Consider the following 27149-nt stretch of genomic DNA (forward strand, 5'->3'; position numbering starts at 1 on the left):
CCAGGAAGCCCGCCCTTGCCAGTAGCCAAATGCAATGCACCTGGAAGAGGGACTGCCACCTCCCAGGACTGTAAGGCTGGAGCCCTGCTGTCTAAGCCAGCCCACCTGCGGTTCTTTGTCAAGGTGGAGCCAGGCTGCCTCGGCAGGAGTCAAGGAAGATCACTATGGAAAGCACGTTATAGATCATCGGGTTTAACGAAACACCAAGACGGTCAGCTTTATCCATGAAAAACTGTTACTTCAGCTTCCTCATTCAACACCAAGGGCTCTAGTGTGTCACAGTCGGGAGAAAAGGCTCAGCCAATCTGTACTTTCACATTTCTATAAATGAACATTATATGATTATCAAGGCTCTACAATGTTAACATTAGCATATCTAGGAACTTTAATTTTCAAAACAAGATTTATAAAACTTACTGGATTCTAAAAAGTAAATGGAAAAACTTCTGCAGCTTTAAGTGGGATTTTCCACATGGCAGCCCGGCTGATGCCATCCTGCCTCCCGCATCCGAATTATTTTATGACCCCAGAGTTAATCCAAAGCTAATCATTTTAATTTAAGCATTTCTATAGCTCTCTGTTAACTGCTATCTAGACAAACAAATGTCATCAAAAGTCATTTCTAATGCAGCCAAGACCGTGCACCGTTTCATTCATCTCCCAGTACATACCCCTTAAAGTCAAGGACTCACAAGCAGGTGTGGGTAGCGAGATGCCTGGAGACTCACTATACATCTAATTATAAATCTAATTTATGGCCTGACTCCGCTATTCAATGCGTTCCCCCATAATCTCCGCCTTTTCACTTTCCATACTCAGGGGCTCTGCGAACTCATCAAAAGAACACATTTACGATACAATCGAATGTACCATAAAACCTCTAGAGAACTGAGGTTGGAATCTATGGTAATTGTTCAGTAAGCTACTTTCAAATTCAACCCTGCTTTTCTTTTCACAAACATATCAGATAAATTTTTTCAGAAAATATTCTGCATTTTATAATTTAATCCCAAACCACGTTCTGACATTTAATTAATGTTCACATCTTGGCCGCAGTATCAGTGTGTTAATAATAGGGCACAGCTATCCCCACATTATCTTCTGACCATATATTTTAAGGCGTTATTTTCTAGGACATAGATAACCCTTATCAATTATATACTTTTCATCAAACATAAAAAGTGGTTTCGGGGAACTTAAGATCAGATGTCTTACCCTGGTCTTCTGAAACTTCGTTCTTCAAGTTATTATGGAATTACATGTTTGAATGGGTCTCACTTTCTACTGCAGATATTCAAACGGTGGACTTAACAATAAATTTAAATTTCTTATTGCTGCAAGCTCACATTCAGATTTGAATACTGCGATTTCCAGAAAGATTTCAATCAGTTCCACAAGTAAAACGCTGCACCCCTGCCGAGGCCCTGCCCCCCAGGTTTGCTCAGCTCAAAACCCTTCTTGTGGTGAGGACAGGACAGCCTGGAGTGTTAATCCCCCTGCTCTCTTCCCAGTCCAAGTCCATCTCCTTCCCTTCCCTGGAGGTCTTCCTCCTCACAGGGGCCTGGGCCTCACCCTTGTAAGAAAAGAATGGAGATGTAGGAAAGGTCAGGGACATAGAAAATAAGGTGTTTTGTTTGTTTGTTTGTTTTTTGTATAATTGAAAGATTTGAAAGTTAAATTTTAAAAATCAGAAGTTTATAGAAAAAAAAATTCTGAAGTTTCTACTTTGCACCCACACATGAAAGATGTACTTTCAAACTTACTTGTAGAATTTTATTTCAGGAACCAATGTGCTACCAGACCTCGCCCTGGGGCTCCGTGATGGGCGGTGTCAAAGAAGGAACCATTCTGTCTTCCACAGAGCAGGACATTCCCTTTGCTTTAGCAAACACTCTATAAGGCATCTTTCAGAATAGGCTGCTTGAATCTCTCTCCACTTTTTAAAAATAATTCAAATGCAATTTTGTAAATGGATGAGGGAACCTGCATTTGCTGTCTGAAATAAGTACACCATTTCTCAGTGTCTGGATGCAATGGCTTCCAACTAAGAGTTACCTGAAAAGTCTTGTGCATATTCGCCTCATCTGGATATTAAATTACATCCTTAACAGAAGGATTTCAGTATAATGGGATTAGAGTTTTAAAAAGTGTGTAACTCCTACATTTTAAAAGTTAAATGATCCCACTTTCTGGAGGAGTTGGATCTGGCTTCTCACACTCAAAGCCCCAAGTGTGAGTTTCTTCAGGTCTGAGCACAGCCCAGGAAATGGCACAGGCCATCCTCGGCCGGCGTTGTCGGGGAGCAGCCCCCCAGCCCCGACCTGATGTGGGGACAGTGCCCTGGGGTCTCTGTGGGAGCTGCAGTCAGGAACCAGGCCCCTGGCCACCATGACCTTACAATGTTTGCATTCTGGCCTCAGAGTCCCTGGTCCATACAGAGCCTCTGCCTAGATCCCTGATGGGTGCAGGAGGGGAACTTGAAGAAGCTCTCCTCCTCTGAATTAGCTTCAAGGGCTTTTCTACCCTTAGTTCTCTTCCACCAGCCCCTGTGCTGATGGGCCTGGCTATCGAGGGGAGTTGTCCCGAAAGGTCTAGGGAACTGAGGCTGGCAGCTTTCCTCATCAGTTTGGCCTGCACTATCTGGGCCGGTGATGAGGAGCAGAGGCATCTTTCCATGTCAGCTGCCTCTTCACACCTGGCAGTACTGCTCCTGCCAGTCAGCTGGGCACCCACCATGATTAGTCATGGGTGCCAAGGGGCCTGTCATTAACCTTCCACTTTGCTCTTCACAACTGAAACACAGAGCAGACACCAGCAGGACAGGCAACAGACCCCCAACCCCAGAATGTCAGGCGACCATCGGGTGGTAGTCAGGTGGTTGTTAAACTTTCTCTCTAACAGGATAACTGGGCACAGCCAGGACCAAGGAAAGGCCATCTCCCAGTAGACAGAAAACACATGAAGCTGGTGATCAGCAGCTTGCGGGTAAGATCTCAGGAGGTGGGCGAGCGGCCTCGAGCACGCACTTCCAGACAAAAGGGCAGAGTTTAACTGGTCCACGACTTTCCTCCAGGAACACTCAACTGGTAAGGGAAAGCGAGTCACGTGAACCTGTGCCCAGTAATCACACTGCGCGCAGCCCCTCCCAGATGCCGGCAGGCCACTGCGCATGCGCAGAGCCCGCCCCCAGTGGAAACCGCGGGGAAGGACGGCTGCAAACCCCGGGCCGTGCTGGCGGAGAAAAGCCCAGGTCAAGGGCTGGACGGGGCACCCGATCTCTCAGGTTACCCACCTGGCCCTCTTACAAGTGCCCTTTACTCCCTTTCGTTCCTGCTCCAAAACTTTAATAAATTTTCACTCCTGCTCTAAAACTGGCCTCAGTCTCTCCCTCTGCCTTGAACCTCTTTCTGTCCTCAACCCAATTCCTTCCTCCAAGGAGGGCAGAATCGAGTTTGCTGCAGACCCTGGAGTATTCACAGCTGGTAACAAGAACTCACCACACATGTGCCCAAAATTAATTTCTAGAGAATGTGTGCACCATGGCGAGTAAGGTTTATTAAAATAAATGTGTTGGCAATATTGAAAATACACATTTTCCTTGGGGGGAGAATTAGAAGTTTATAGAAAATCGTAACGTTTTCTATAAACTTATAGAAAGTTTCTATAAAATCATAATGTTTTCTATAAACTTATAGAAAATTTCTTGGACACAAATACATGTAATCTATTATTTTTAACTAAAACCTGGTGTAAACTTTTATAATGAATATGGCCAAACTATTGATTATTTTATTATAAACTTATAGAAACTTTAAAGTTTCTATAAGTTTATAGAAAGGGGGGACTTATACCCAACTAAGAATGTGCAGAAAACTGACCAACTCTGGACAGTTCCTGTAACAGCTTAGAGTCCTTAAAGGAATGGACTAAGTAGATTTTAAGTACGTGGAGCAGATTTTATCTCCATGCATCGTAGATCCATTTAAAACGCATGTTTGCAAAATGAGCACCTAACTGCATCCCATTCATCTACAGTTGAAAAACACATACACAAATATGTTGTCTGCGGAAAAACGCATATGAAGGAAGAATTTAAAAAGGTAAATGTATCAGTAGACAGGCCGGTGAGGAGGCAGGCAGGCTCCAGCTGTGAATGCACACTTCACTCTTTAATGAAGTAGAGAGACCTGGAGCAATCTGATGCTATGTCAGCATATAATAAATATTAATAATTGCATGGGGTTCCGTTGGCTCACTTCAAATTTTCTAGGTTTGAAAAATTATATAATTAAAATAAAAATAATAAAAATGCTTGGCAGATTATGCAACTGTCTTTGCCATAAGATTTGAGTTACTGAAAGTTATATTGGAGTGGCGTGCTTTGTATATGATATCTTTACAAAGTGTGCTTTGTGCACACACCCTTGGACACAAATACATGTAAACTATTATTTTTAACTAAAACCTGGTGTAAACTTTTATAATGAATATGGCCAAACTATTCATTATTTTAAGGTTTTCATATTCTTTAAGCCAGAACTTTCCTTATTAAAGTGAACTCTATTCTAGGTACCATTAAATAACATTTTAATGAGCTGACTCAGTAGTGTTGAAAGCTAAGACAAAGGTGAATTTTGCAAGAGTTGGCCACTATCTAGGTGGTGAGAGATAAACTCTAGAGGTGTTGCCGACGACTGCATTTTGTTAATTGTTTTCAAAGGTTTTCAGCAAGACTGTCCACTTTTCTCCTTAAGATATGAATTTCAGAGCCCTGTTTCATCCTCGCAGCCTTCAGCCCCCTACCTGTGAAATTTCACAAATCACTTGCTTCCAAGTTTACCTGCACTTTTCCCGGCACTTTGTGCCTCACAGTTTGTTTATGTTCCAGTCACACTGCCTCGCCACGCCATCCTCTGCTGTGGAGACAAATCTTTTGAAAATAATCCGAGAAAAAGAGCAGTGGCCATTTTAAACACAAGAGAAATCAATCTCAAACAAGAACGGATTCATTACAGAAGTGTAGTTAGTAATTTTCATAAGAAGGATATCTTCCCACTTAAAGCCAGCTAGGCAATCAGCAAGCACATCTGGTATACCGTGGGAAAGAACATAATGAGGGAAGAATTCATATTAAAGTTTGACTGTGGACACACTCTAATGAGCTTATACAATTCTTCCACCAGTGGGCAAGTCACTGACAGATCAAAGCTCATAATGCAGTTGTTTTGCTTTCTGTTTCCTAGTTTCTAAGAACAGAAGCCAATTCTTCTTACACAGTATTCCATTTGTAAATGTGCAGTGTCCAGCAGACCTTCCCTTAATGGAGTAACGAGAGCTCACATGCCCTGAGCAGGACCAGGGGCACCGGGGGAGTGGGCTCTGCCCCAACCAAAAAAGACAAGCGAGGTGACATGCACAGGAATCAAGGCCGGCTCACTGCATGAAGAAGCACACAGGAGCTGGCTTTCAGAAACTGGGAAGAAACAGATTTTGTGTTGGGATCTGAGAACAATGCAAGAGTTAACAAACTAATAAATGTCTCTCAATAAAGTTATCAACAGAAAAATACATAATGCTGATAAAGTGTCAGATTAGCTTAGAAGAGTTGTTAGCGTATTACTTGTATTTTGGATAAATTATAACGTATTGTAAGGGAAATTGGTCATTTGTCTAAATTTAAGAATATAAAATAATGAAGACTAATGTTAGAATAAAAAAAAAGTAAAGCAGAAGCAATGTCTACTCCTGATTTTGGACCCAAAGAATAAGAAGCAACTTGGGAGTGAAATGTAGATAGAAATGTAGATAAAGTAGTGATGAAATATTTATGACAAGTATAGAATTATGTATATCGTGTATAGAATTTATCATAAACTGCCTACGTTTGCAAGTGTCACGATACATTCAACAATCTGAGAGAATTTAACTTCTTCAATCCAAGTTAAAATTGCAGTTTCTGGGGTTCCCTCACATTGGTTGTTATATAAGCAATAAACCTACATTTAACAAATGATTTTCACAAGCTCAGTGAACTACCGTAATTGAAGCTGCAAAGGCTTGAGACTGACTCAATTAGTACGTTACTATATGATGGTCTTAATTTGCATATTATAAAACGCATCTTTTTATGCATTTACTCAATCATTCCAAAACTGCACAGTTGTAAAGATACATACAGGAAACAGATGAAAAACACCATGGTCTTTGATTTTAAGCTACATATATTCTAACAGAGTGGCAAAGTCAGTATCTCATACCGCAGCCTCGCAGGGGCCTAAACCGCATCTCCCTGGGAACAGTAAGGGGGAGGTCACGGCGGGCGCACGGTGGACTCTGAATTCTAACAGTTAAGTCTACAGATTTACGTTACCCCGACAAGGCCTTCCTACAGGACAGACAGAGCAGCACAGCGTGACCGCAGGAGCAGGCGGGCATCCCCCGAAGGAATAAGCGGTCTTTTTATTCACCCCTCCTGGTAGCTGTCGGTCATCTAAACCTGAGGGCGGAAACCTGCCAGCACTTCCGGAAACTCGTCCGCCCGGCCTCCTTGACTTCCGCCTCCTCCTGCTCCTCAGAGTCACTCTTCCGCAAACCTCAGCAACCCCAGGTCGCTCTCCCGCCCCCGTTTCCCTCCATCTTTCCCATCCTCAAGGCCCCCGTTTCCCTCCATGTTTCCCGCCCTCCATCCCCCATTTCCCTCCATCTTTCCCACCCTCCATCCCCCATTTCCCTCTATCTTTCCCACCCTCCATCCCCCATTTCCCTCCATCTTTCCTGCCCTCCATCCCCCATTTCCCTCCATCTTTCCCACCCTGCACCCCATTTCCCTCCATCTTTCCCACCCTCTGGCCCTCGTTTCCCTCCATCTTTCCTGCCCTCCATCCCTAATTTCCCTCCATCTTTCCCACCCTCCGGCCCCGTTTCCCTCCATCTTTCCTGCCCTCCATCCCCAATTTCCCTCCATCTTTCCCATCCTCCAGCCCTCGTTTCCCTCCATCTTTCCTGCCCTCCATCCCCCATTTCCCTCCATCTTTCCTGCCCTCCATCCCCCATTTCCCTCCGTCTTTCCCGCCCTCCATCCCCCATTTCCCTCCATCTTTCCTGCCCTCCAGCCCCCATTTCCCTCCATCTTTCCCATCCTCCAGGCCCCTGTTTCCCTCCCTCTTTCCCACCCTCTGGCCCCATTTCCCTCCATATTTCCTGCTCTTTGTGCTCCATTCTGCATCATTTCTTCAGCTCTGCTTATACTTCATGCTTCTCGTTGGTACCTAACATGTTTTTAAATGGTTTATGGAGGTTCATTTTAGGTATCGTTTTTATTTTAATTTCGAGATATTGTCTTACTGTGTTTTCAAGTCTGCTGAATCACTTTTTATAGCCCCTTGTTCCTTTATATTTATATATCCTGTTTTATGTTTCAAAACATAATAAATCCAAGTAATTTATATTGTGAATCAGGTAATTTTAGAACCTGAATTCTCTGAGTCAATTTCTGCATTAAAAGAAACTTTTGGTTAGGATCTCCACAGGGTCCTGTGACCTTACACTTGGCCATGGCCTGAGGCCTTAGTGTAGAGGAGTTTGTGCCAGAGAGAATGTGCATTTGCTTCTACTTGGTACCTGAGGAACCTCCAAATCTGACAAGACATTAAACTTCATTTTCAGCTGGAGGTTTCTGTGCCGTAAGACCCAGCCCCAAACCCACATGAGGACAGAGCTGGGGCTGGGATCCCTCGGGATTTGTGTCTTTGTCTTCCAGGTGAGTGTTCTGAGTATGCCACGTCTAAGGGACAGATTGCTTGTCAAGTTCACTCACTGAAGATATAACTTTTTGGCCTTTCTGCCTCTGTGCAGGAGAGAGACAGAGAGAGAGAAAGAGAGTGAGCCCCTGTCTTCCTCTCTGGCTCAGTCCCTGGGCTGCCCCTGATGCACAGGTGACATCACCTCACACCCACTTCTGTGACTGGACTCTCTAAACTCAACACTATTTTAATAGTCATCCAACATTGTTTGTGTGGGCACTGCTTGTGGTTGTCTGCTTTTCCTCTGGTCTCCACTAATTTATCAGGGAATGTCCTTTAGATTGTAAATTATCAGAGTTGTGCCCAATGCTGTCTTAACTCTATAAGTAACTTTGTAATATTAGACCATACCTTCTTCTTCCTCAATCTTAATTTCCTAAATAGTAAAATGAAGATGTGAAATTGTCTAAAATACTTCCCAACTGTAAATCTAGCATGACCTAAAATAGAGAGCATCCCACCACATTAATTCAAAGTACCAATACAGACTTACAAATTAAAAGAACATCAAAGGCACAATGACAATTATAAAGAAATAAAGCAATCTAAATGGAAATTCTGAAACAGAAGAGGAAGCTGCTCTCCCCTCCTGAAAGTCCACACTCTCTCTGGGAGACAGAATCCTGAGACACTTGAGCATCCACACTTCACATTGATATAAAGGAATAGGAAGTAAAATACTATATAAATTCAGATCCTACACTGTAGGGTACATTGTCAGAATTTGAAGACTTGTTGGCTTTCTTAAAGTAAAGCTAGTTTTGCTCTTTTCCTTTTGTGGTTGTCTATCATTAACTGATAATATAGCTCTTTTTTCAGAGGGTTCAAAAAAAACAAAACACAAGTCTACCCCTTGATTTTGTCTTCTCCAATGTGCAGCTGAGAATAAAAAATGTGACCAGGAGTTTGGAGTTCAGGATGAATGTTGGGCTAGGCTTCAGGAGACCCAAACTCCCTCCAAGCTCATCTGTGGAGCAGGTGCTGAAGTGAGAGTGAAAGCAGGGCTCAGAGTGTATAAATTAACCATTAGTGTTAGTTGCTATGGAGAAAAAAACATCTGAAAGTTAAAATGCCGGTCTGAACTGCATGTGCAACCTCAGTGAAGACATTCAAAGTAGCATGCAGGCTCAGCAGCTGTCTAGGATGTGGAGTCAGTGTCAGACACACCAGCGATCCTAGGGGGCTGAATGAGCCAGCCACTAACCTCAGGGTCCCTTCCAGGTAAGAGCCTCTGCATCAGCCTTAGGCTAAGCCACTGTCCCATGGGGCCTGCAGTGGTATCTACTGCATCAGGACAATGAGGTTTCAAGAAAATTATAACATGAAATATACTTAGAAAATAATGGCACATGGTAATAGAATAATTCATATTTGTGACTATTTTTACTACTAATGTTATTATCTAGGGCTTGGGATATGCTTGACTTTAATACCTGTATTTTGAATTCAGTAAATCTATGCTGAACTGAATCTGGTGATGAATTTTTCATCTCCTGGGATCCCTGCAGGGAGTCAATATTCCTTGGGATGAAAATCCCCCACTTAGGCTTTTCTGTTAATCAATTGTGCAATGATTAGGTCTTCCAGTCCTGCTCTTTAGAATTATTTTAAAGAAAAACAACTGTTCTCAATCGGGTTTGCTGGGGGCTAATGTGGGAAAGACTCCCTGATGTGGATGAGAAGGTCCTCACTGGGCTCTGGGGGCCAACGTGGGAAACTCTCCCTGATGTGGATGAGAAGGTCCTCACTGGGCTCTGGGGGCCAACGTGGGAAACTCTCCCTGATGTGGATGAGAAGGTCCTCACTGGGCTCTGGAGGTCAATATGGGAAACTCTCCCTGATGTGAATGAGAGGTTCCTCACTGGGCTCTGGGGGCCAACATGGGAAACTCTCCCTGATGTGGATGAGAAGGTCCTCACTGGGCTCTGGAGGTCAACATGGGAAACTCTCCCTGATGTGGATGAGAAGGTCCTCACTGGGCTCTGGAGGTCAACATGGGAAACTCTCCCTGATGTGGATGAGAAGGTCCTCACTGGGCTCTGGAGGTCAATATGGGAAACTCTCCCTGATGTGAATGAGAGGTTCCTCACTGGGCTCTGGAGGTCAATATGGGAAACTCTCCCTGATGTGGATGAGAAGGTCCTCACTGGGCTCTGGGGGCCAACGTGGGAAACTCTCCCTGATGTGGATGAGAAGGTCCTCACTGGGCTCTGGGGGCCAACGTGGGAAACTCTCCCTGATGTGGATGAGAAGGTCCTCACTGGGCTCTGGAGGTCAATATGGGAAACTCTCCCTGATGTGGATGAGAAGGTCCTCACTGGGCTCTGGGGGCCAACGTGGGAAACTCTCCCTGATGTGGATGAGAGGTTCCTCACTGGGCTCTGGGGGCCAACGTGGGAAACTCTCCCTGATGTGGATGAGAGGTTCCTCACTGGGCTCTGGGGGCCAACGTGGGAAACTCTCCCTGATGTGAATGAGAGGTTCCTCACTGGGCTCTGGGGGCCAACGTGGGAAACTCTCCCTGATGTGAATGAGAGGGTCCTCACTGGGCTCTGGGGGCCAACGTGGGAAACTCTCCCTGATGTGAATGAGAGGTTCCTCACTGGGCTCTGGGGGCCAACGTGGGAAACGCTCCCTGATGTGAATGAGAGGGTCCTCACTGGGTTCTGGGGGCCAACGTGGGAAACTCCCTGATGTGGATGAAAGAATCATCACTGGGCTCTGAGGCCCCCCAGGGTGTTCTGCTTCTAATTCTAGAAACAGCTGTGACCTTTGTTAAGAGCAGGCCTTCCCAATCTCCAAATGCCTGATAACTTCTCATGGTAAAAATGGCTTTATTTTCATAGTCAACTGAAGGTACAAGATTTCAGTTTTCTCTTAAACTAATGGGGTTGATCCCAATACAATTCTGCGCCTGGGACAGAAATTCTGAAATTCTGTACCTATAAGAAATTCCAAGGGTCACTTGAGCCTAGGAGGCAGAGGTTGCAGTGAGCCAAGGTCATGCCATTGCACTCCAGCCTGGGTGACAGAGTGAGACCCTGTCTCGAAACGTAAGAAAAAGAAGAAAAAAAATCCTGGTCTGAATAGCTGTCTATGTTCTCCATGTATATACTTTTCTCATAAACCCTTTCCCCTCAATTATCCAACCCAGGTACGCATGTGTTTTCACAAATACATTCACTTCATCTCTAAGAAGGAAGGTGTCATGTGGAACCAGCAGAGATCATTGAGAAATGGACAAGACACTTAACTAGGTGTTCTGGATCCCCACTTCCCTTATTTTAGCACAGGGGATCTTCACATTAAACCTATGGATTTCTTAGGTGTCAATAATTCACCTAAAGTTGTACGCATAAGTCTATATGTATGAGCAATAGAAAATGCCCATTTTCTTTAAGGAGTCTTTCATTTTCACCAATAACCTAACTTTTGGTAGAGAATCTGATGCTATAGATTTTTTAAAAGTAATTAATTTTTTTTCTAGCCTTACAGTATAAAAATATTTAGTGTTTTTACTTTGAGATCTTCTATAGTTAAAAATCTCTATTAAGCAGGGTAAGTTTAAAATGATTACAAAACCTTCCTTTCTTTAGTTTGCTCAATCCACTCTTATTGGGTATTTAGAACAAGTGGAGGAAAAAGAAATAATGGTGAGTGATTGGACTACATAAAGGCAGACATAAGATTTATGTACATTTTGGGGGGAAAAGGCCTTAGGGTTGTAGGGATCTTGTATGAGCCCGTGAAGACCAACCATGGCCATTGAAATGCAGAGGGCATGGTTGAAATGTCTGTGTCTCCTCCAAGTTCACGTGGTGCTGGAGTGTGGGCTGTGGGAGGTGACTGAGCCGTGAGGGGTCATGAATGGGGTCAGGTGCCCTCACACAAAAGCGTGGCAGAGAGATTGCATCCCTTCCTCCACCTGCCACGCAAGGACACAGTGATTATCCTCTCTGGAGGATGCGGCATTCAAGCCACTGCCTGGAAAAAGGGCAGACCCGCAGCAGACACCCAACCTGCAGGCACCTTGGTCCTGGGCTCTGAGCCTCCGGAACTGTAAGCAGTACATTTCCGTTCTTTGTAAATTGCCCAGCACAGGTATTTTGTTATAGTAACTCAAACAGACAAAGACAGAGGTGGTCCTGGATCAGGAGGAGGAGAGCAGGTGGTGGGATGTGGTGCTGGGACTAGGATTCCAGGGAAGAGCAACAGAAAGGGGGACCCTGCATCACCCCCACTGTGGAGCCTTCGCCTCCTTGAGCCACAGGGGACATGTTAGGGAGCAGAAGGGCAGAGCCGGGTGCAGACACAGAAGGAGGGGCTCCAAGCGGAAGGTGTGAGCCAGGACGCTCACAGGAGCCACTTAAACGCGACACATGTCTATGCCCAGGACAGTTTATGGGGGATCTTTGCGGACCTTCTCGGGAAACCCATCATACTTTGCTAACATCTGCACCCCTTTGGAAAACACTGATCACACCATTGCAGGTCAGCGAGAAAATGCCTTCTTCATTTCATTTCCAAGGCAGAAAATCAAATAAACATGGGTTTCCTAAGCCTGTGCCCCCAGAAAGAGCCAGCCTAGAACTTAGGAATGGAAATGCTTTTTGGAATATTTTCAAAAACACACGAAAAAAATCTCTTTTCAACTACATGATTTCTTGAATATCAGTTTTTGTAGCTAATGGATACATTTAAAGGAGAGCAATGAAAGATCTCTGACTAATGTTGACACTGCATGTATCTAAAATTATTCACGCCTACTGGAAGGAAAATTAGGAACTGACTAAATGACTCCCGTTTCAATGCAGTAGTCCTCTTGGAGATAAAAAAAAAAAAAAACCCAATTGTTAGCCACTATTCTGTTGCATCTGATAAATAAATTTCTTGCCCTTAAAAAGATTTCATGGCCAGGCGCGGTGGCTCATGCCTGTAATCCCAGCACTTTGGGAGGCCGAGGCAGGTGGATCATGAGGTCAAGAGATCGAGACCATCCTGGTCAACATGGTGAAACCCCGTCTCTACTAAAAATACAAAACATTAGCTGGGCATGGTGGCATGTGCCTGTAATCCCAGCTACTCAGGAGGCTGAGGCAGGAGAATTGCCTGAACCCAGGAGGCGGAGGAACAGTGAGCCGAGATCGCGCCATTGCACTCCAGCCTGGGTAACAAGAGCGAAACTCCGTCTCAAAAAAAAAATAAAAAAGATTTCATTTGTGAGTCAGGAATATACTTGAAGCCAGGAAAAACCTCACTTTAGCATAAAGTCACATTTGCGGCCACGGATGCACCGCAACCAAGGTGGCTGGAATGCTGGAGCCATTACCATGTCTCTCACGGCCCCTGCGCCACTGCAGACAGAAACCTGGAGCTTCGACGCTTTCGACAAGGACACCAGCCACCCTGCATTTCCCTTCTGTTTCCAATGAGGACATTCCACATCTCACATGGTGGCATTTGGGGCTTTTACATCAACTTCACATGGAAAATGTATTAGCAAATAAGAATGTCAGGGAGAGAGTAGATGACACGACCTTAAAAACTGTATTTTATTTTGTGACATGGTCAAAGCCAGTAGTTGGGGATATTTAAAAATGCAGTAGGAGCTTTTGCTCAACAATCTTTGTCAAACCGCACTTTTCAGAGGCCGTTCGTGGGGCTCGTTAGACACACTCAAGACAGCTCTGAAGTGGAGGCACTTACACTCCTGCCCTGGTGGCTTCCGCCCACACAGATGACATCTTGTTTCTGAATTGTCAGCATCTCTTTCGTCAGCTTTAGCCGGATGTCATAGGCACTGTGGTACTCTTCGCTGTACAACAGAGCAACAGCAGTTTTCAGCTGTAGGGACGAAGTGAAAAAAAAAATGGTGTGAGGGCAGGAGCCATGAGGGGGACAGGTGACATGGGCTTCCCTCTCAAGACTCCTCCTAAAATGCACAGTGTACGCTCACGTGTGCATAGGAGCCATGGGGGGACAGGTGACATGGGCTTCCCTCTCAAGACTCCTCCTAAAATGCACATTGTAGCACTCACGTGTGCATAGGAGCCATGAGGGGGACGGGTGACACAGGCTTCCCTCTCAAGACTCCTCCTAAAATGCACATTGTAGCACTCACGTGTGTATAGGAGCCATGGGGGGACGGGTGACATGGGCTTCCCTCTCAAGACTCCTTCTAAAATGCACATTGTGGCACTCACGTGTGCATAGGAGCCATGGGGGGATGGGTGACATGGGCTTCCCTCTCAAGACTCCTCCTAAAATGCACATTGTAGCACTCACGTGTGCATAGGAGCCATGGGGGGACAGGTGACATGGGCTTCCCTCTCAAGACTCCTTCTAAAATGCACATTGTAGCACTCACGTGTGTATAGGAGCCATGGGGGGACGGGTGACATGGGCTTCCCTCTCAAGACTCCTTCTAAAATGCACATTGTAGCACTCACGTGTGCATAGGAGCCATGGGGGGACAGGTGACATGGGCTTCCCTCTCAAGACTCCTCCTAAAATGCACATGTGTAACACTCACGTGTGCATAGGAGCCATGGGGGGACGGGTGACATGGGCTTCCCTCTCAAGACTCCTTCTAAAATGCACATGTGTAACACTCACGTGTGCATAGGAGCCATGGGGGGATGGGTGACATGGGCTTCCCTCTCAAGACTCCTCCTAAAATGCACATTGTAGCACTCACGTGTGCATAGGAGCCATGGGGGGACAGGTGACATGGGCTTCCCTCTCAAGACTCCTTCTAAAATGCACATTGTAGCACTCACGTGTGCATAGGAGCCATGGGGGGATGGGTGACATGGGCTTCCCTCTCAAGACTCCTTCTAAAATGCACATTGTAGCACTCACGTGTGCATAGGAGCCATGGGGGGATGGGTGACATGGGCTTCCCTCTCAAGACTCCTCCTAAAATGCACATTGTAGCACTCACGTGTGCATAGGAGCCATGGGGGGACAGGTGACATGGGCTTCCCTCTCAAGACTCCTTCTAAAATGCACATTGTAGCACTCACGTGTGCATAGGAGCCATGGGGGGATGGGTGACATGGGCTTCCCTCTCAAGACTCCTCCTAAAATGCACATTGTAGCACTCACGTGTGTATAGGAGCCATGGGGGGACAGGTGACATGGGCTTCCCTCTCAAGACTCCTCCTAAAATGCACATGTGTAACACTCATGTGTGCACAGGAGCCATGGGGGGATGGGTGACATGGGCTTCCCTCTCAAGACTCCTCCTAAAATGCACAGTGTAGCACTCACGTGTGTGTAGGAGCCATGGGGGGATGGGTGACATGGGCTTCCCTCTCAAGACTCCTTCTAAAATGCACAGTGTACGCTCACGTGTGCATAGGAGCCATGGGGGGACGGGTGACACAGGCCTCCCTCTCAAGACTCCTCCTAAAATGCACATGTGTAACACTCATGTGTGCACAGGAGATCTGTGCTGGAATGATAAGGATTTCATTCATTTAGGCAAAAAATAACATGTTGAATAACTGTTCCTGAGCAGCTTTTGCAGGATTTTTTTTTTTTTTGAGACAGAATCTCGCTTTGTCACCCAGGCTGGAGTGCAATGGCAGGATCTCAGTCACTGCAACCTCCACCTCCCAGGTTCAAGTGATTCTCCAGCCTCAGCCTCCCGAGCAGCTGGGATTACAGGCTCCCACCACCATGCCTAGCTAGTTTTTATATTTTAAGTAGAGATGAGGTTTTACCATGTTGGCCAGGCTGATCTTGAACTCCTGACCTACCTGCCTTGGCCTCCCAAAGTGCTGGGATTACAGGCGTGAGAGACTGTGCCCAGCCATATCATATATAAGGCATGTTTTTAAAAGAAAATTAGCCAGGCATTCTTTTTAACTTGAAAAGTTTTATTAGCATTTTATTTTAATCAATTTTCCCCCTTCCAAAAACATGTTTTTTTTACTTTAAAGTTATTTTAATAAAAATGATCATTTTTAAGACTCCTAAAATATCTGTATGAAGCTTTGCTGGCCTGGAATAGCAAAGGAACACATCAGAAATAACCAAAACACAAGAACCCGAGCGTAATGCTGAGGAGGAAGCAGACTTCTCAGAAATAGGGGTGGCCGGAGCTCCTGCGGGGCTGCTGCTGTGTCCTGGGAGCTCGGGAATGGGCCAGGCCTGCTGTTCCTGGACAGCAAGCAACATGGTGTGGAGCTGTTAGGAAGTATTGATCAGGAGGACAGTTAATTAATCAGAAAAGATAAATCTATCAGCTTTGTTAGCAGATGAAGGATGCACAGGTCAGAAAAACACGTTTGGATAAAGAGAAACATTGCCCTGTCCTTGGGGAGTGTCAGGGAAAGCTGCCCTGGGGGCTGACCCGCTCCAATCAGGCTGCTGGCCGGGCACAGGGCTTGGATGTCCCACAGAATGGCAGTTGTGCCCTGCCATATGCCCAGTGCCTTGTGAGGACTAGCCTCTGGAGTGCAGGAGCAGGAGCCAGGGCACTTGGCCCTCAAGCCATGCAGCGGGGGTGGAGGGGGAGGGGCACAGCTGGAGGCCAGTGGTCCAGCAAGGAGGGTTGAGACTGCTGTGCTGACTATTTTAGCATCCTCTCTGCACAGAGCCCCAGTGCTAATCAACCCTCACATTCAGAGCCACACATGAGGGCAGAGCCTGGCCCATGGACAGATAGGTCCCCACTTGGGAAGGATGAGGCTGTGGCCACACAGCTCAGCAACTGAGCTGCTGTGAGAAGGAAACATGGGGTCCAAGAAACCCCAGCGCCTGCATCTGCCCCAGAGATCTGCAGTTCATCAAGTAAGACTCAGGCTGAGCAAAAGGATTAAGAAAAAGCAACTCATCAAATGCGTCTATTAAGTAGCACAGCTGGGTAGGAAGGGCTTGTTGGGCTTGTTTCGACAGTGGAGGCCTCCTCAGCACTCATAGGAAACAGACCCCCGCCAAGGGAAGCCACTGACCAAGCCAGAGTCTGCTCCTCCCAACACCCTCAGCTGATCCGCACACACAGGAGCGTTTCAGGAGGTTCAGAGTGGTTACCTCTTTCTTTCAATCACTCAACACAAAAAAGACTGCATGCCCCACTGCATTGCATCTGTTAATTTAATAACTACACATGCAGGCCTGTGCTGGCACACACTGTCACACACGGCCATCTTGCCTGGCCCAGGGAGAGGACTGCTACAATCCACACCTCACCCAGCCTACATAAAACGCACCCAATAGGAACTCTAATGGATTCTTCCATCCCCATGGGTGCCGTGTGCTCCCACCCACTTTGCTGACCCCAGGGGGCTGTACCTGGTGAGATTGCCAGGAGGCCCCGGCTGTGTCCCAGGTGCATGGGGTATGGCTGGACCCAGGCCCCCTGGCCCTTTGCAGCTTGAGCCCTGGCCTCGCCTGATGGAGGGACTAGCTCAGTGGAGAGAGAAACAGACATGTCCCTAAAGGCAGGAAGACCCTCAGTATTTTCCCCATGAGCGTGTGTAATGGGTAACTCTCATAAGTGAACACTGATTGGAAAAAGAATTCTAGCCAACCAGGGTGAAACAGGATGAAACATAGTACCTGCAGCTCCCTGCCTGACTGATGTGCATTCTCACCATGCCTGCTAGGATATCTCACCATTTCCTCCCACCCTACTCTCACACACCGGTGTCTGATGACACGTGGGCATCGCCCACTTCACTGCACACAGAGGGAAGCAGGGTCAGCTATACCCCAGAGCAGCAAGCACAGGGCCCCAACCCCAGGTGTGTGGGCTTGACAATGGGAGGAGCTGAGTGATGCAGCTTCTTCAGGACTCCAAGGCCGGTGGAAGCCAGAAGGTGGTCCTGTTTGCCCTAAAGCAGAAGGGCCCCGAGGTGTGCAAGAGGCCCCAGCTCCCAGTCTCTCTCCTTGCTCCTCCCAGGGCCCTGGTTTTCATGGTCCCTGCCAGTCACTACGACTGACAGCTCTCAGGTGCTGATGAAAGGAAGGGCTCCAGGGTTCTCGGTAATGATCCTGCAGAATGGGGCTCAGAAGGATTTCCTTAATTGTGGCCCTAGGCCACCCAAAAACACAAACCCCTGCTGCTCTTATGGGGCCCAGACCTTTCTCATGCCATCCAGAAAGCAGCTGTGCCTCTTCTACCTCCCAGCCTCCCCTCCCACATCCTAGAAACCACCTGCACACACACTCACATGCAACACACATGGCCCACACTCATGCCTCCACATGTGTGCACAAAAACTCATGCACACACGTACAGGGATGCATGCACACATGGGCACACACAAATGCACACACACCCATACACAGGCACAGACATACCATTGAAGACCATGTGTATCAATATGCTGAAGTCAGGACAGGAATAAAAGTTTTAGATGATACAGACCGAGCCTGCAGTTATAAAGTTGGAACCCAAAACTCAAAGTCAAAGTCAAATTCCTATAAAAATAAGCAGCAGGCAGTGTCTGGAAGGAGATGCTCACTCTAGGTGAATACAGAGGCCGTAATATCCTGCTAAATGGGCTTTCTCCATTATGACCCAGGCTCTGTGGCAATGGGAGCTTTGGCTGCCTTGATTTCTCCAGATCCCCGGTGACCGATGCATCCGAGCACATTCTTGCTGCAGGTTTTCACTGAATTATTGCTTGTCCCCCAGCCACACCACTGCCCAGGGAGAGGTCACCCTCTCTACCGCCATGGGGAACCCATGGGGCTCTTGGGGAGGACCACAGGTGATGGCACTCATAAGGAGCAGGACCCAAAACAGGGCTCAGGGACCCCGAGTGGCAGGGTCAGGAGGGGCCACAGTGAGCATCGGGCCACCCCAGGGAAGCAGAGGCAGTGCGGCCGCCTTTGGAGGAAGGGCTTGCTCTGTTCTTGCTATTCAGGACAAGAAGAGGTTTTAGTGCACGTCAAAAAGATGCACTATTGACTGATGTTATATCTGGATGCAAAGTCCACACTCAGGTAGAATATTAATTTTCAACTAATTCATCACACTGGCCACTCGCCATTGCTACTGGTTAACTGTCCTGGTGAGGAAATTGCCTGCAACTCATGGACTCTAGGTATGGAAAACAGTGAACGTAGCATCCACAGAGGAGTTTCCATGACAGAGGTCAAGGGAAGCGTTTGCAAATAAAACATAATATTCTAAATACATACAATTTTAAATGCTTCCTGATGAAAGCAAATGGAATCCCACGAAGACCTCTAATGAATCATCTGCTGCTTTGTTACGCCATCGGAGCCAGATGACACTATCTGTTTCTTTTTTTCTTTTTTCTTTTTTTTTTGAGACGGAGTTTTTCTCTTGTTACCCAGGCTGGAGTGCAATGGCGCGATCTCGGTTCACTGCAACCTCCGCCTCCTGGGTTCAGGCAATTCTCCTGCCTCAGCCTCCTGGGTAGCCAGGATTACAGGCACGCGCCACCACACCCAGCCAATTTTCTGTATTTTTAGTAGAGATGGGGTTTCACCATGTTGACCAGGATGGTCTCAATCTCCTGACCTTGTGATCCACCTGCCTTGGCCTCCCAAAGTGCCAGGACTACAGGCTTGAGCCACTGCACCTGGCCGACACTATCTGAAATAAGCCCAACTTCTGCTCAACATGTTAACAGATTAAAGTCAGGGACACAACCGAATTAGAGACACCCAGGCATTCCAAATCAAAACTGCACTTCATGCTGATCACTTCCTCTATGACAACACACACGTTCTGTCGTATTGGCCTTACTTTGCCAGAGAGAATTATCTGCTCTAATATGTGGTGATATGTCCTCCAGGCACTGTTTTCTGTGCCCCTTCCTGTCCCCTTGGAGACGTCACCTGTAGCGCTCCAAGAAAATCTCTGTGGCCAGCAGGTGCTGAGATTAGAGCAGGTCACTCACCAAGAGGAATAAAGGCAGGGGGAGTGCACAAGGGTCCACCAGGCCCCGCTGTGACTAAGGCCCATGTTTTCCCATTGCTTAAGCAATTCTGTGTATTTAATGAGCTAACTGAATACATTTCCTTGACACATTTCCTGGAAATAAAATAATTATTCCAACTCAACTTCTTCAAAAGTAAACTGTGAGTCTTTCCCCTTCAAAACAAATAAAAATATTTAAAAACCAAAAAGATAAAACCCCTTCTCATCCAATAATTGCCCCATCGGTGGGTGACCACAGCATCACCCTGGTGTCTCGGCTGAAGCTCCTCAGATCCTGTGACCTTCCTCCCTCCCATCACTCAGTGTCCAATTCACCGGCAAGTCCACTGAAATGTTCCGCCATCTTGCCCAGGGTCATGGGGTTCAGCTGCCTTCAAAGCTGCTTTACTGGCCTCATAAAAGACCTCCCTGTTTCCAGCCTTGCCCCAGTTCAGTGTTTTCTTAAAGTCACAGCTGGGTGGCCCTGTTAAGATATGGCTCAGGTAACCTCATTTCTCTTAACAAGATCTTCCAAGAGTTTGTCATTTCTCAGAGGAAAAGCCAACGTCTGTCGATGCCCTGTGAGGACAGCCCTGCAGTTGCTCCTGTCCCTTGCCCAGCTGTCCGGCAGCCCTGCTGTGCCTGCCTGGGGTCCGCCCACCTACCCTGCCCACTCCTCTCCCCAGCATCCTCCTCTCCTGGGGTGTGGGCTGAGAGCCTCCTCCTCGGCAGCTTCCCTAATCCATCAACTAAAATCGGAACTCCGCCACCCGCCACTGCTCTTTATACCTCTTTCCAGCTTTATCTTTCTCCCTAGAACTTTTCAGAACCTGTGCCCTGCTTGACATCAGAACGTGAGTTCTGTGATGCAATGGTCCTCTCTACCTTCTCCACTTCAGGAGGACCAGTTCCTACAGCCCAGCCTGGCATATCCTAGGGGCACAAGACATTTCTCAAATGGAATCCGACAAGAAGACTGCTTTCACCAACACAATTCCAATGAAAATCCAATACAGACAACTTTGAAATGCAGCCTCACAATTCTAACAATAAGATTAATGGAGTAAGACAGCTGCAGAGAAGAGGACCCGATACACAGACACAGGGAAACACAAAACCCACTGCAATGTCGCGGCAGCTGCACAACAGTGAGGCCCGTGAGCTCCGCATCAGCACCAGGAGGTCTTGGGCACATCATGTGGGGGTGTATTACATCCCTGGAGAAGAGAAAAAAAATGCTCATACAAAGAAAGACCTTAAGACTACTGTTTAATGTAGTAATGCTTTGCTAACTGTGAACACAGGTCTCATATACCTTATTTCAGAAAGTAAGTTCCAGAGACACCAGCAGTCATAGGGATGTAGAAAAACAAAATAAAAACCCATGAAGAAAATGTCAGAGTGTGTGTGTGTCTGTGTGTGCATGTGTATGTGTGTGTTTGTGTGTGTGCGCGCATATGTGTGTATTGTGTGTGTGCGTGTGTGTTTGTGTGTGTGCGCACATATGTGTGTATTGCATGTGTGTGCGTGTGCGTGTGTGTTTGTGTGTGTGCGCACATGTGTGTATTGCGTGTGTGTGTGTGTGCGTGTGCGCACATACGTGTGTATTGCGTGTGTGTGCGTGTGTACGTGCGTATAAGCATACTGGCTTAGTGTGACTCAAAATCCAGAAATTCTTGAGCAAAGGATTCGTTATATAGAAATATAAAACCTTTCAATAACAGAAACACCATATTCAAAAATGAATGCATGCCACAAACAGCAGGCTCACAGAGCCTCACAAATAAAGATGGAAACATGAGCATCCTGCTAAAACTGAGCAAGGAATACAAAAACAGTTCCCACACGAAGGAATAAAAGGAAATGAATTATAAATGTGAAAATATATGCAACCTCACTAGCCATCAATAAATCACAGTCACTACAACAATGATTTGTGATTTTTAAACTATCAGGCAGGTAAGTGTTTAAAAAGAATAGCAACACCTTACAACAGCAACAACGTGCAGACATGGACGTCGACGTGGTGCTGGCAGGTGTGCGAACGCACGGAATGCTCCCAGAAAATGCTCCGAAACAGATGTGAACACGACTAGGTCTAGGCTTTCACGTGGCATTTTTACTTCTAAGAATTCATCCTAAACATACAGTCAGACTAGGCACTGAGAGAGGTGGGCAAGGTGTTCATTTCACTCCTTCTGCTTTTAAAGTACATTATGACTTACAGGTGATACTGAGAAGCTGCTAAAAATACTAAGTTCTGCATCTGTTGATAAGCAAAGGAGTCCAAAATGATGTGTGAAAAGCAGAAGAGTATGATGGTGACTAACACATTAATAATTATGTTGTATATAAATATACATATGTACATACATATAAATAAAGCATGGAGAAGACTTAGAAGAATAGGGCTTCAAAACATTATTTTGTGCAAATGTTTATAATTTTAAAATTATGAAAATACATCATTTAAATATTGATTATTTAAATCCATGAAGGTTAGTTTTTATTAAGTCCTAACTTTTGTTACTAAAGTTGATTTACCTTCATAAAATTTAAGGTGAGTCTCTTAATAATTTAGAAAAGTCATAAATACTAAATTTAGCTATTTTACTGCCTTTTAATTTATTTATGCAGCTGAGGTCATCTCTGCTGAGATCATTCATGAATGTATTAGTTGGAAGCGAAGCACACTGATGCTTTCCAGCAGATTCAGAGAAGTCTATCCTAAAATGGAACATACTTGATAAAAAGTATCACGTACCATAATATTCACCAAATAACTATTGCTATTCTATAAATTCAAAGTATGATAAAAATGTATACAAGTTGTAATAAAGCATTGCCCCTTGTTTATCCAGAAGTAAGGATAGTTCCGTCCCTGAATTGTTGACATTAAGAGAATTAAGGAATGCTTATCAGGTGCCGAAAGAAGCATGCAGAGCCGTGATGAGGCACGGGGAGGGGAAGCTAACTGCATGAGTGACTGGGCCATTCGGGGTGCGAGGAAGGAACAGACTCCCAATTTAGAAGTTCACAGCTAAGGGAGCTGTAATAAGTGCTTGGTTATAGAGAATTCTAAACTTCTAATACCGTGCCTTTTGACCTGGTCAACTGGGTCTACCAAAGATTAAAAACTATGGATATACATCCATGTACAGTGGTATAACTGGCATGGAGGTATTTGTGTCACCAGTGACCTTGGTGACATGTAGAACACAGGCCCTGGAGGAGCTGGAGTGAACCACAGACGTGTCCGATGACGTCTGCCACATGCTCCTGAACACACCGGTGCACAATCTGTCTCACTTCACCGAGCCTCTGCTTCCTGATCTGTAAAAGCAGATAATTTCAACTTTACTCAGATGTGCAAATGGGTAAATGAGAAGGTATTTGTGAAAGTTCCTAACAGAGAACCTGTCACAGAACAGCAGTGGTCCAATATAATTCAGTTGTTCTTCCGGCAGGTTATCTTTTTGGATATTTTCATGGCAGTAAAAATGAAACCATTTTTGGCAGCAGAAGAAAAATAAACTCTGTTAATCCAGCAGCATATCAAACAAAGAGAAAGAATCAAGACATCAACAGGTGATGTATCGGCAAACGTCGTTTGAGTGCGGAAAATCCCCACTCCTAGTTTTAGATATAAGCCAAAACAACTCAGATAACAAGAAAAACAAACGCCAATCAGCCAGCGTCCCACTAGGAGCCGCACAGAAACAACTGCTGACCTCGGAAGGTTAAATAAAAGCAGACACCTAAACATTCATTTTATGGCACTGAACACCAACAAACACTTTGCATTAAAACAACGGATAATATTCTGCTGTAAAAGTTAAGAGTTTGAAGCTTGGAAACATAAATCAATTAATAAACTGATCATTCTGCTTGGGGAAAAAAAAAGAATGCAAAGTTTTCAACATGCAACCTCACCCTAACAGAAAAGGCAATTACAGAAATTTATAATTTCAACAGCTAAAAACATTTAAGCGAAAAAGGTTCAATAGTAGGGAACATAGAACGTAATGTCACGCATCGACTTCAGTGAGGACTTTGCTATGAGAGTGCAGGAAGGAACAAGCAACCTGGAAGACACCACAGGTTCGGTTCTCACCACCCCAATCAAGTGGATACCGCAGTAACACAAGTCACACAATTTTGTGGTTTCCCAGCGCTTATGAAAGTTACGTTTACACTATACTGTAGTCTATTGAGTGTGCAATAGCAGTATGTATAAGACTGTACACGGCTTAATTAAAAAAATACTTTATTGCTAAAAAGCTGAACCTTGGCTGAGTTGCCATCACTTTGCTGGTGAAGAACCCTCCTCAATGTTACTGGAGCTGACGGATCAGGGTGGTCGCCCCTGATGGCTGAAATGGCAATTTCTTAAAACAAGACGACATCGAAGTCTGCCACAGATTAACTCTTCCTTTCATGAAAGATTTCTCTGTAGCATGTGATGCTGTTTGGTAGAATTTTACCCACAGTACAACTTCTTTCAAAATTGAAGTCACACCTCTTAAACTCTGCCACTGTGTTATCAACTAAGTTCATGGAATATTCTAGATCCTTTGTTGTCATTTCAGCAATGTTCCAAGTATCTTTGTGGTGTTTCAATCTCAAGAAACTACCTTCTTTCCTCATCCACGAGAAGCAACCTCTTCTGTGTTGAAGTTTTAAAATGAGATTGCAGTAATTCAGTCACACCTGCAGGCTCTGCATCCAATTCTAGTTCTCTTGCTATTTCTACTACATCTGCAGGTACCTACTCCACTTGAGTCTTGAATTCCTCAAAGTCACCCATGAGGGCTGGAATCACCTTCTTCCAAAGTCCTGTTAATGGCACTTTTACCTCCTCCCATGAATCATGAAATGTACTTAGTGGCATCTAGAATGATAAATCCTTTACAGAAGGTTTCTAATTTACTTTGCCCAGATCCATCAGAGAAATCGCTCTCCATGGCAGCTATAATCTTATGAGATGCATTTCTTAAATGATGAAACGTGGAGTCAACACTACACCTTGATTTATGACCTGCAGAGTGGAGGCTGCATTAACAGGCACGGAATCGGCCTTGATCTCCTTGCGCATCTCCAGCAGAGCTCGTGGATGACCAGGTACACTGTCAATGGGTAGTAATATTTTGAAAGAAATCTTTTTTGTTTTGTTTTGTTTCAGCAGGTCTTAACGGTGTGCTTAAAATATTCCATAAACCATGCTCTAAACAGACGTGCTGTCATCTAGGATTTGTTTATAAAGCACAGGCAGAGAAGGTTTAGCATCATGCCTAAGGGCCGTAGGATTTTCAGAACAGTTTTTTTTTTTTAAAGGCTTTAAAGTCCAACTCCATTAGCCTAGAACAAGGGAGTCAGCTTGTCCTTTGAGGATAAGAAACCAGGCACTGACTTCTCCTCTCCAGCTATCAAAGTCCTAGATGGCGTCTTCTTCCAATAGAAGCTGTTTCATCTACACGGAAAATGTGTTGTTGTGTAGGCACCTCCATCGATGGTCTTAGCTGGATCTTCTGGAGAACGTCCTGCAGCTTCTCCATCTGCATTTGTGGCTTCTCTTTGCACTTTTATACACACAGCGTCTTTCCTAGAACCTCATAAACCCACCTCTGCCAGCCTCCAACTCTTCTCCGGAAGCTTCCTCCCCTATCTAGGCCTTCACAGAACTAAAGAACGGGCCTTGCTACGGATTCGGCTCTGGCTGAAGAGAACGCTGTGGCTGGTTGGAGCTATCCAGGCCAAACTTTATCCGCATTGGCGAATAAGGCTACTCTCACTTTCCTGTCATTTCATTGGAGTAGCATTTTTTAATTTCCGGCAAGATTTTTCCTTTGTATTTCCAACCTGGCTGTTTGGTGTAAGGGGCCTAGCTTTCTGCCTGGCTGTTTGTCTGGGTATAAGGGGCCTAGCTTTCTGCCTGGCTGAGCATTCCACACGACCCCCTCACTGAGCCTGATCTTCTCTAGTTTTTAAGGTGGAAGCGAAACAATGGCCACTCTTCCTTTCACTTGAACAGCTAGAGGCCATTGCAGGTTTGTTAATTGGCCTAATTTCAATATTGTTGTGTCTCCGGAAACAGAGAGGCTCCAGGAGAGGGAGAAAGACGGGAGAATGGCCGGTCAGGACACGTGAGACATTTAAGTTCCCTGTCCTATCTGGGGGTGATTTTCGGCACCTCAAAACAACCGCAGTAGCACCACCTGCCCCCTAGTTTTCCTTCCCACAGGCTGAGGCCATCCAGGTGGTCCAGTCCGCCCTGTGAGGACAGCCTCTCCTTCTGCACCAGATCACACTGCCCACCCCAACTCCAGAACACCCCTCCAGGGACATTCCCAGCAGGACTCCCTTCGGACCGAATGGCACCAATTGCCAACATCACTTCACTGGCACTGATGGTCTCACAAAAAGCTCCAAGGTGGGACTGGCTTTATTCCAGACCCTGCACACTGACGTCGCTGTAGAATCACGCAAGGGGCTGGGGATTCTGAAATGACGTGTGGGGAGAAACAGGGCCTGTGGGAACAAGGGTCCCGGGAACCTTGTTGTAAGGACTGGGCTCCCTGGGATTCCTGGGTGAGGTGCTAAAGGGGCCCGGACTTCCCACGGATACCTCTTGAGTGCAGTTATCAACTAGATGTGTGTGTGTGTGTGTCCTAGTCTTGGTGGATATTTTCTAGACATTTGTGTGTGTGTGTGTGTGTGTCCTAGTCTTGGTGGATATTTTCTAGACATTAGTGTGTGTGTGTATATGTGTGTGTGTGTGTGTCCTAGTCTTGGTGGATATTTTCTAGACATTAGTGTGTGTGTGTATGTGTGTGTGTGTGTGTCCTAGTCTTGGTGGATATTTTCTAGACATTAGTGTGTGTGTGTGTGTGTGTGTGTCCTAGTCTTGGTGGATATTTTCTAGACATTTGTGTGTATATGTGCGTGTGTGTGTGTGTGTCCTAGTCTTGGTGGATATTTTCTAGACATTAGTGTGTGTGTGTGTGTGTGTGTGTGTGTCCTAGTCTTGGTGGATATTTTCTAGATATTAGTGTGTGTGTGTGTGTGTGTCCTAGTCTTGGTGGATATTTTCTAGACATTAGTGTGTGTGTGTGTGTGTGTCCTAGTCTTGGTGGATATTTTCTAGACATTTGTGTATGTGCGTGTGTGTGTGTGTGTGTCCTAGTCTTGGTGAATATTTTCTAGACACTTGTGTGTGTGTGTGTGTGTGTGTGTGTGTCCTAGTCTTGGTGGATATTTTCTAGACATTAGTGTGTGTGTGTGTGTGTGTGTGTGTCCTAGTCTTGGTGGATATTTTCTAGACATTTGTGTATGTGCGTGTGTGTGTGTGTGTCCTAGTCTTGGTGAATATTTTCTAGACATTAGTGTGTGTGTGTATATGTGTGTGTGCGTGTGTGTGTGTCCTAGTCTTGGTGGATATTTTC

General features: G+C 45.7%; 1 protein-coding gene across 1 annotated transcript in view; it reads right to left on the minus strand.

The window, feature by feature from the left end:
- SNTG2 (syntrophin gamma 2) overlaps positions 1 to 27149 on the minus strand; it is a 351728-nt gene that overhangs the window by 218698 nt on the left and 105881 nt on the right. Inside the window, exon 2 of the mRNA XM_054245265.2 lies at positions 13509 to 13646. Within this exon, the coding sequence (XP_054101240.2) occupies positions 13509 to 13646 (138 nt within the window). The remainder of the gene's footprint in view (positions 1 to 13508; positions 13647 to 27149) is intronic.

This window comes from Callithrix jacchus, chromosome 14, assembly GCF_049354715.1.
Source record: "Callithrix jacchus isolate 240 chromosome 14, calJac240_pri, whole genome shotgun sequence".
NCBI lineage: Eukaryota > Metazoa > Chordata > Mammalia > Primates > Cebidae > Callithrix > Callithrix jacchus.